Consider the following 10865-nt stretch of genomic DNA (forward strand, 5'->3'; position numbering starts at 1 on the left):
CCTTTATTAACCTAGTGATTGACCATTATATACTTGAGCATAACATCAAATAACATAATCTAAGTTTTAATAATAATTCTTGTATTTGATCCTAACTTTGTGTGTAAAATTTTTACTTAGTGGCCAAATTATTATGACCACCTAACCGTTTTATGAAAAGTGAGCCATTGCATTACAGTGTTGCCGCAAAAGGACGAGACAGCTACAAAAGTGAATGCAAGGCAAATGAACCATCAATTGCACTGTGTTACGCGAGGAGATATTTGCAAAAAACGTGACTTAATTGAGTTGGAATGCGGGATGAATGTAAGCGCTCGAAGCGTCACAACTAGCATCAGCGAAATGGCTGCTCTTGTGAAGTGTTCGAGAACAGCAGTTATTAACGTGTACAGAGAGTGGACTACCAAGCAGAAAACCTGGTCTCAACATCAGGCTTGTGATCATCACCGGCTATTGAATACTCGAGCTGAAAGGAGACTTGTCAGAGATGTCCAGTCCTACAGAAGAGCAACAGTACATCAAATAGCGGGGAATCTTAATAAAGCTGAAACTTCAAACATCTCTGAACGAACTGTGCACCGCACATTACACCGTATAGGCTATAGGATCCCACGACCAGTTCGAAAGTCTACGCTGTCAGCTTTGAACAAAAGCAGACATCTCCAGTTTGCAAAGGTGCATAAGAATTGGACAGCAGATGACTGGAAAAGGGTCATGTGGTCTGATGAATCGCGTTTTCAATTGCACCGTGCAGATGGCTGGGTTCGGATATGGTGAAAACAGAACGAAAACATGGTACTCCACTGCATTGCCATAGCACTTCAAGCTGGCGGAGGCAGGGGATGTTTCTTGGCATTGCATGGGTCTTTTGATTTTTGTGGAACAACGTCTGAATTCCGAAGGGTATTTAAGTGTTAGTGCAGATCAAGTACATCCTGTTATGTTTTGTTAACTTTCAGTTAGCAATGCTCCTTGTTATACAGCTCGTCGTCAGATGGTTTGAAGAACATAGCGGTGACTTTACCTTGCTTCATTGGCCCGCACAAACACCATATCTCAATCCAATTGAGAATTTGTGGGCTGATATCGAACAGGTCATCAGACAGGTGGATCCAGTGACAATCTTGACAGAACTGAAAAGTGCAGCTCATCGAATGTGTTAACCTGTGGTTTTTGTACAAACCAATAACCCTCTTAATATTAAAATTAATCAACATCCTTCAGCTATAAATAGCAATAAAATTATAAATAACCTACAATTGAATCTTTTTAGAGTACATAATTTTAACAGCGTTGAAATTATTATTTTATATACAGTAGAAGATATCGATTTAAGACTACAAAAAGAAAATTACTTTTCTTTTTTTAATTTTTTTTTTGTATATGGCTATTTTTAGGTAAAAATAAGGCATCTTTTTTCATACGCGATAAACACTGAAAAAACCTTTCTACGGCATGAAACAAAAAGTCCTTTAAGAAGACTGTCAAATATGTTTCGAACTATTATCTTAAGAGCAAGTGCATATACTAGAATTAGGTATCAGTGTAATTAAAAGAAACAAATTTTTAAAAACTTCCGCCCCTTGTCTGCGAAAAAAACATGCTTAAGAAATGAAATTCGACTTTTTTTCCTTAGTCTGTAGTTAAAAACATGTGTGATATAATCATGTGTGATATAATCATGGACCCTCATGAAAATTGTAGACAATTATTTTAAAAACAACATGAGATATCGCAGTAAAAAGAAAAATCAAAAGTAATGTATAAAGCAGTTAAATACTACAATTCCAAAGGAAAATTGCGCGATGTGGCTGAAACTCTATAATAAAATTGAAACCAATAGAAATTTTTGAAGAAGAAAACAATGAAAATAATGAAAGATATAATAATAACAACCGAAGCTGACGTCGCCAGGGGGTAATAGCTCCGGAAAGCATAAAAACACAAAACCTTTTCTATAGAGAGAGCACGACAAATGTCTAAATTTGCTCTCTCTGAACCCCAAAGATTTTGCAAAAAGTTCAGGAAGAGAGAAAAAGAGAATAAAAAATACCAAAACAAAATACAAAAGTAAAATATATAAACTATTTACGAAAGAAAAACAATGTACAAAAAACCTACTTAAAAATATTCTATAGTTAAAGTCCATAGTTTTCATAGTTTCAAAAAGTAGTCTGCTTTGGTTTTTACACTAGACGTAAAATCCTTAAAACCTTATGCCTTATAACTCCCTCTAACATTTTAAAATTGCACTACTATGTATGTTCTTCTAATATAACAGTTGTTTGTATAGTTTAAATTCTGCTTTTTTGAATTGATTTAGTTATTGCAGACAGAAAATTTTAGCTATTTCGCAAACTGCAAGAAAAAAAAGACTTCTTATCTTCAAATATATGCGTATACGCTTTTGATTTTGAAAAGCCTTTATGTTTGTTTCAAAGTGTTTTTATTTTGTTTAAATAAATATATTTTCTATAATGCTTTTAAACTATTCAAATAAAAAATAGAAAATTTTAACAAATATTTTGAAATATGTTTCACAAAGTAAACTAGTTTGATAAGTTCGTTTTAATTATTAAACGAAAATTTATGTTAAAGAAAATAAACGTATTTGACTATTTTTAATTTAAAAGTTTTAAAGCCCAGAAGAAATAAAAGTGGAAATTAGAAATAATCTCCCGTTAGACCGTAAAGTTGATTTTATTTTTCATCGATTTAACAGCGCAAACTTAATGTAAAATAATGATATCTTACACTTAATTTATTATTTATTTATTAAATTATTTATTACACTTATTTATTTATTACACTTAATTTATTATTATTTATTTAAAGAAAAAATTAATATTTGTTTAAACTATTTTTTAATACATTTTTGTAATAGTTTCCTATTATTTGTTTATAATGTCACAATAATATTTGCCGCACATAGCCATTTCCGTAAGTTAGAGCTTTTAAACTTTCAAAATAATCCTCGTAATTTCTTAAATGTAAATAACAATTTATCGGAAGAAAATTATTACTCTTGATCGAGAAGGTACAGTAACTATGTAAATAAATAAATAAACAGAAACTGTAGATTTAAATGGATACTTTTCTATTTGAAACAGTATAATTCATAATCGAAAATCTATGTTAAAGAAGTTCCTAGATACATTTTTAAAAAAATGACAGGTGAAGAAGAAATCACTATTTTAGACTTATTTAACTACACTCTAAGAAATTTCATCAAAACTGGCTGAACTGACCGTTAGTTTATGCGGATATTATCTAAATCTTTAGAACTCAGTTTATGGGTACACACCCTTTTCTCGTAGTAGTTACAGCCGCAGGCTACGGAGACTAAGGTTCAATGTTCAAAGCCAGCCGATACCAAAAAACATTTTTCACATACGAATTATGAACACGGACAATAAATACGAGACTCTCTAACTCCTCGACAGATAGCAGCACTACCCTACATCGCCTTGCTCCGGATTGTTTTATTACACACTTCATCCTAATTGAATAAAGCGTAGCCCGAGTCTCACACCTGGTTGTCAAGGCCAGCCCTGAAGATATCTTTTACAAATATAACGTTAATTTAAGGTTAATGATTATATATTTTACGTGAAAAAATTACGGGTAAACCTGTATTTTTTTGGCCTGCCCTGAAGATATCTTTTACAAATATAACGTTAATTTAAGGTTAATGAACATTTATTTTAAGCGAAAAAATTACGGGTAGACCTGTATTTTTTTGGTTATGATGTCTTTACAGGCATAAACTTATTTTTATGGTCAATGACTGGAGAACATTTTGACGGCCACTGACCATAATCTGGCAGAGAAATTTTTTCAAGTGCATACATCAGGGATTTATATTGTCAAGTACATTAATTTAAGTATTAATTTAATGAATCAAGAATTAAGTGTCAGTCGTAGAGTGTTTTCGAAGTGGAAAAGGGTTCAAAGACCTTTTGAACAATCTCAAAACCTTTCTTTTAGCAGACAATTAAAATGCTAAGAGTTTAAATTCAATGACGTAACAATATAAATGAGTATACTGGAAAACAAAAACAATCGCACCCTCTGCCTTAATGGCCGACAACAATAACAAATGTTAATATTTATCTCACATGTTAAGTAGCAACTCATTCGGAGAAGTGGACATTTTAAACTAACTATGGATTTGATCTGGTTCAATTTCTCGGGGATGCTGAGTGAATTTATTGAGTTTTACTACCTTCATTTCTTAACATTACATTTACTGAGCATTATGTAAATTTTATTTAAGAAATTTACATAAGTTTTCTGTTTTTTATTTTCTGTAATTTTACAGGAGACTCCTCAGAAAGGATTTCCAGTATATTATCGCCTATATACACCTATTTACAATGCAGAGGTGTTTGATTGGCAAGTTTGGTATAATCTGGAAAATTAAGACTTTTTCTGGAAGAAAATTGTTTTAAACTGTTTTCCTCACATAAATCTTTATTGTAAAAAAAATGATCGGCTTGTAAAGCTAATATATTCTGATGAACTAGATTTTTTTTCATTTTCAAGAATTCTTTGAAAAACAAAAACAAGTTTTTTTAGATAAAACTCAGAGTTCAAGAAGAGTGATCTTTTTCCTTTTTGTCTTTTTTTTATCTGCGAAAGGCCATTAAAAAATGAATCAAGATGTAATTAAATTTTTCATTTTTAATTCAAACTGTTTGCATTAATTAATTTTTATATAATGCTAAAAAATCAAACTAGAGAATTCTTCCAATAGTATTTTTCATAGATTAATGATTCAACGGATGAGATATTTAAACTATTTGCTCGCTCGCTTTGTTCAATGATTGACTTATAATTTTTTAAAAATTTGGTTTTTCTTTCGAAGCTTTTCGATTTATCTTTGTTTCATGGGTAAACACACAAAATTAATATTTAATGCAACTTAATTTGAATAAATAATTTTAAAAATAATAATATGTTAAAAACTAATCAAACGCTAGTGGAAGCATTTTTTTTTAAAGCCGCATTCCCTCTCGAATGATCAAATTCTTACTTCTTAAGTTACCAGGGCTTCTTAAATTTATACAGAATAATGAGATGAAGCATAAAAAACTAATTAACTCAATTTAATAGAATCTTTAAACCACGCAAAAAATACTTTTTCAGATTTTTTTTTGGTTCGTAAAGCATTATTTATCTATCTATCTTGACTAAAGAAAGTTCACTTTTGCTTTAAGAAGATCTTTCGTTTAAAAAATTGAAACCAATGAAACGTTTTAGTCGAAACATATTATTTTACATAAGAAATAAAATTGCAAATTCAAAATAACGATTCATTTAATCGAACATTTTTTGAGGTCTTCAAATAACTGAAAAAAAGGAAATGACGATGAAAAGTTTAAAAAATATATTTAATAAGTTTCATTTTGAAAAATGCAATTTTTAAAAATGTTTGCGAAGTGTAATTATGCATTTTAATTTTTTTTGTTATACAATAGATGATACGATTTTGAAATTTCATACACTATTAAATTGAAAAAATAAATTTTCAGCAAAAAAAATTTTACAAATGAACTAGATGTTTTTTTATAGTACGGATCGAAAAATTTGAGGTTTCAAAAAATGCTTTTTCTAAGTAAATAAAAATAGAAATCGTAAATTAAAGTACATTTCAATATGTCTTGAAAATCATACAGATAAACCTGTCGTAAATTCTTTCTATTTTATCAAAAACTACTTAAAACAATTCTATCAGATTCTATTAGACTTGAGAGTGCGAAAGGTTTTTTTTTGCACTACTTTTTTTTCCTCCAAAATCTTTTTTCAATTTTTTTACTGTGTTCCTTTCTGTCTCTTCAAGCTAATTTTTCACTATTTCCCAGCTATGGGACTGAAAACAGAGAATGAAGCAGGCTATTTTAAAAATACTTATGCCATTATTCCCCAAGCCATTTAGTGATTTGTCTTGAAGTGTGAGAACTAGCATTGCCTTATAACGAAAAGCAGTCTAGATAAAATGTTTCCATAGTGGGAAACCAGAACATAATTCGTTCCTTAAATCAATTTTTCAAAATGAAATATATTTTTAAACAAAAAATTAATTTCAAATAATTATCTTCAGTTACTTATTTCCCTTATACCATCTTCTGTTTTGTATTATATCACTAAATGAAAGCAATAAGATTTCAAATAATTGCACCTTTGTTTTTACATATTTCTTTACCTATCACTTATTCATAATATAAATTTTCTTCAAAAAGATTTTCTGTTCTGTATTATCGCAATTTTTAATAATCGTAAAAAATAGAATTCAGTTCAAGCTCAATTTTATATTTTTAAGGGTGTAATCAAAGCTTTTTTGCGAAGGAAAAAAAGAATACTCCAACTCCAGACAGTACTTTAATTTAAAAAAATATGCAGATTTTTTAAAGTATGACCTTAAAGTTTGAAGCTCGTCGTAAATTTTTGATACACAAACAATGCGACACTGAAGTAACTTTTTTCATATTGAAAAATAAGTTCGCAATTTTTTTTTCTAATAATTTTAAAAAGCATTCATTTTCTCTAAACTGTATCATCTCGTAATACCGAATTTTATAACTAAAATATATACTCTAAAACTAAGCTTTTTTCATCACTTTTAGCCTTCTGTACTCTTTAGTGTGTTGTAACCATCTGTGAGTTCAATTTTACAGTAATGAGAAAAACAAAAGTCATGACAATTTGAAATTCGAATTTAAGCTAGAATTTTCTTATAATCATGACGTAAATTATTTTGTTAATAATGACCGGCTCCGCAAATGGTTTAACTCATTAGCGGCTACTAACATAAATCATGAAAAAGCATTTTTTAAATTTTTTTTAAAAAGTTTTGAACTTATAAATTTTGTACCAGATACAAATTAACCTGATGAATCATCTTTTTTTGTAATCAAAAATGGGTATCATGCATTCACTGTTCAAACTTAGGTTTTTATTAAATGTATGCCAAAATTTGAAAGACATGCAGAAATATTTTTGACGATTAAATATTTCAGTAATAAGTTACGTCAGAATGACATAAAACAGTGTAATATAGCAGTTTGGTTAGAGAAGAAACTCAAAAGTTTTAGAGCAAAAAAATTCCTAAACATAACTTTTCGATGACGAACTTTATGAATGCTTTTTTTAATTTCTGATGTAATTTTCTTAGTCTTTTTTTCTCTCATTTTTCCTTTACAATGAATTAAGTAATTTATTCAAAATACGTAAATAAACTATTTTTTTTCAATTACCGAACTAGGGACAGATTATCTTTCGTTAGAAATAACTAGTAAACATAAAAAGCATTTTTGATAATGGAATTACATCGTAGTTCATAAATTGAAGTATTCTCTGTTTGAAAAGTAATTATAGATTATCTCCTTAAAATAGCTGGAAAAATATTAGAAAGCTAAAAACAGCAGCTTTTCTTTAATAAGCATGTTTAGTCACAAGAGCAAATATTTAAAATTTAATTAATTTCTGACGAGTTCGTAACAGTTAAATTTTAATACATAACTTATTATAATAAATAAATAATTAATAAATTTATTATGAAGTTTTGCTATTTTTCTTACAATTTTTTATATTTTAAGCTGTTTATTTCTATTTTTCATCCTGCATAAAGTTTTAATTATTTTTTTACGTAAATAGTATTGAAAAAAACATTATAAGAAAAAATATATTCAATTTGAAAATGTATTTCACATTGATTTGAAAGCTAGGGTACCATAAAAAAATAAAAATTACAATTTTACAATAATGAGATTAAAAAAGCATTTTCTCTAAGTTATTATATTGATTTTGTTTTATTATAATTATATTACGAGAGACATTTACATGATATATTTTCATGAAATTAAATGAATTGAATGCCTGCAAGAGACGTCATGCGGGGGCCAGCCAATCAGATTCAAGACACATACGTGACGTTGCTTGCAGGTATGCAGGTATTTAAGTAAATCTAATCCGAAAATTGATTTAGCGTGATGATAAATTCAAACCTTAAAGCTGTACCATGCCATGCACAACCATGTGATTAGCTATAAGTAAACGATTATATGCAATAAAAATATTTTCTGTTGCGATAGTTTTTTTTTCATTTTTACTCGTCAGATAAATTTCTGTTAACTTTTTGAAATTCTGTAAATTTTCATATTTTTAAACTTATTAGTTAACAATCAAATATATAATATTAAACTTATTTACAAGTAACAAAATACAATTAAACAAATTCCTTTTATATATCATAACTTGTCATATGATATTATTCATCATACATGAACTCAAAGCGTTCCAGAAATTTAAGTAAAATTATGTGCTCGAATATATTTTTTTCATTTAATCACGATTTCACAAAAATAACACTGATACAAGAAGATTTAAAAAAAATTATATCGATGTTTTTCTAATACGAGTTTCATGTTCTCAACGGTAGGGGGCTGTATTTGAAGAAGTTGGTTCAAATTCTGGTAAAAAATTTGCTTGTATTGATTTTTTTTTATTTCATCTTTCGACTTATTTTTTAATTCAATTATTTGTTTTCGATGGCGAAAAATTCGTTTGCAAGTGCACTAAGCGACGAAGCATTAATTTTTTATCTGAAATTAAAATATGCAAATTCCCTTAAGACATATCACGCTAAGTTCAATGGAGCAATGCATTAAAGCATCTCGAGAATATACTAACAAACCAGAAACAACGAAAAAAAAAAGAAGTAGTCATGTTCTTCTATGACGTCAGAGGAGGGCAGCAAGACTTCCGGTCTGTTTTTTCTTTTTTTTAGGATATTTTGTGAATAGAAATGTAATAAATAAAATAGAGGGAAATAATATGACATGATACGAAATAGTGAAATACAATAAGTGAGTTATGAAACAATAAACGAAATCCCGAACCGATAAGACTAAACGTAAAATATCCTCTAATAATTCTCTTTCTGGAGTAAGCAGGGGGTGGAGCCCCCAAATGGTCTAAAAATTGGACAATACTTTAGATTAGTGCAATTCCTTTAACTTTTGTAATAGCTCAAAGTATTAAATAAAATTTATATTCATGGGTCAAGCTCACTTTTTTGAAGCATTTCTTTTTAAATTGTAAACATATTTGTGCTATTGTTATCGTATAAAAAAATAAACAAAAAAATTTATTTAACAACTATTTTTAAATTTGAAACTTTAACAAACTTTTTTCCTGAATTATAAATGTGTTAGCTTATTTAAAATAAAAATGTTCTAATTTTAATTTATTTTCAATGATATTTGTTAGTGTTTAAAAGAGTCTAAAAATAATAAAGTTAAAAATTGCTTTGCTTTTGTTTTTCCTATTTTTTAAAAAAAATTATGAATGAAACTTAATTTCTTTTATAAGTCTGCTAAAGACAGATAAAAAACAATTGAAATAAATAAGCTTCAATTTTATTTCAATTATCGTTTATAGATTTTAAATTACATAATTTTAAATTTCGGAAAAGAGAATTTCCTAAAAAAAATTTTTTGAAGAATTTTTTTTTAAAAATTTTTTACTGCAAAAAAAAAATCTTTAAACTCTTAAAAATTTTATTAAATTCAGCATGGCAGAAAAGGGAACAAAATATTATCTCGTGTTCAATTTAAATAAAGAAATTAAGTTTTTTACTTTTTTATAGAGCTTTTTACTACATTACTCTTTTAAGTAATGAAAAAGTCTTATAAATTGTTAAAAAAATTTCGTCCTTAAGACCTTAAAGATATTCAATAGATTTTGAATGAATCTGTTGATCAACGAAAGTATAACTGATAAAAATGCAAAACGGAAACGTACCATTTTTCAAACATTTTTGATCGAGTTTGCAAATACGCGTAAGTTTGAAAGAATGGAAAATATGCGCAAAACACAAAGAAAAAAAATTTAATTTTTCTTTTGAATTTTTTTAAACATTTTTTCTATACAGTCGTAAATAATAGAGACAAATCTATTTTCAGCGGACCGTGTTTGTCGAGAGACGCAAAATAAAATGCAGGATCGATTCCTCTCCGGGAATCAGGAGCGAAACGGGGAAAAAGATAAATAAAGACAGTCCACACATCAATCACATGAAGAAGTATACGAAAGAAAATTGATATGAAATGCTGTATCCAATAATTTGCTACTTGCTTTTTTTTCAAATACTCCTCTTTTGTCTTTTCGAAATTTCTGCACGTGGAAAACTTTACCGTTTTCTTTACTTATATCGGTATGGAGTATTCTGTATGATAGTAAGAGAAAAAGAAAAACGAACCAACAAAAAGAGTTTTAAAAATATTATGTTTGAAATTCCATAGCTTTTTCTTCCCTAACTTTAATAACTAGTTTCATTTTTATAATGCAAAACCACATCATTTTCCTTTCATATTTTCACCACAATTAAAACTTTAACTATAAATACTCATTGCGAAAGTTAGAAATTGGAGGTGATTAATTGAAAATCGTTTAGTCGTTCTATTCATAGCGTAAATGTTAACTGAAAAATTGCGAATTTTTTGTTAAAATAGCATGTTTAATTTTGAATGAAGAAAGGGCATATTTTAAGATTTGTTTCATTTTTATAATATTTTTTAACTACTAAAATTATTTAATATATATACACCGAAGAGCCATTCCTCGAACCAATCCATGACGATTCGACCCTTTTGACATGGTGCATTATCCTGTTGGTAAACTCCATCCCACACAGGAAAAACGGCTGCCATGAATGGGTGAACCTGATCTGCAACTAAGTTCAAGTAGCTTACAGACGTCAGGGATTGTTCTATGAGGATTATGGGTCCTAATGTGCCCCATGAAAACATTGTTCCTAGGCGGGAGACCATGAAAACCTGGGCGAGCCCATTGTTATAGATGGA

The 10865-nt window shown here is 28.5% G+C and overlaps 1 protein-coding gene across 1 annotated transcript; it reads left to right on the forward strand.

Moving 5' to 3' along the window:
• The first annotated feature begins 300 nt into the window (after positions 1-300).
• LOC147807164 (uncharacterized) lies at positions 301-777 on the forward strand. Its single transcript, XM_087168799.1, has one exon. It carries the CDS (start codon positions 301-303, stop codon positions 775-777), a length of 477 nt encoding a protein of 158 aa, XP_087024925.1.
• The last annotated feature ends 10088 nt before the right edge of the window (positions 778-10865 follow it).

Source organism: Parasteatoda tepidariorum, chromosome 7, assembly GCF_982258835.1.
Source record: "Parasteatoda tepidariorum strain Cologne lab strain chromosome 7, Ptep-v5.0, whole genome shotgun sequence".
NCBI classification, from domain to species: domain Eukaryota; kingdom Metazoa; phylum Arthropoda; class Arachnida; order Araneae; family Theridiidae; genus Parasteatoda; species Parasteatoda tepidariorum.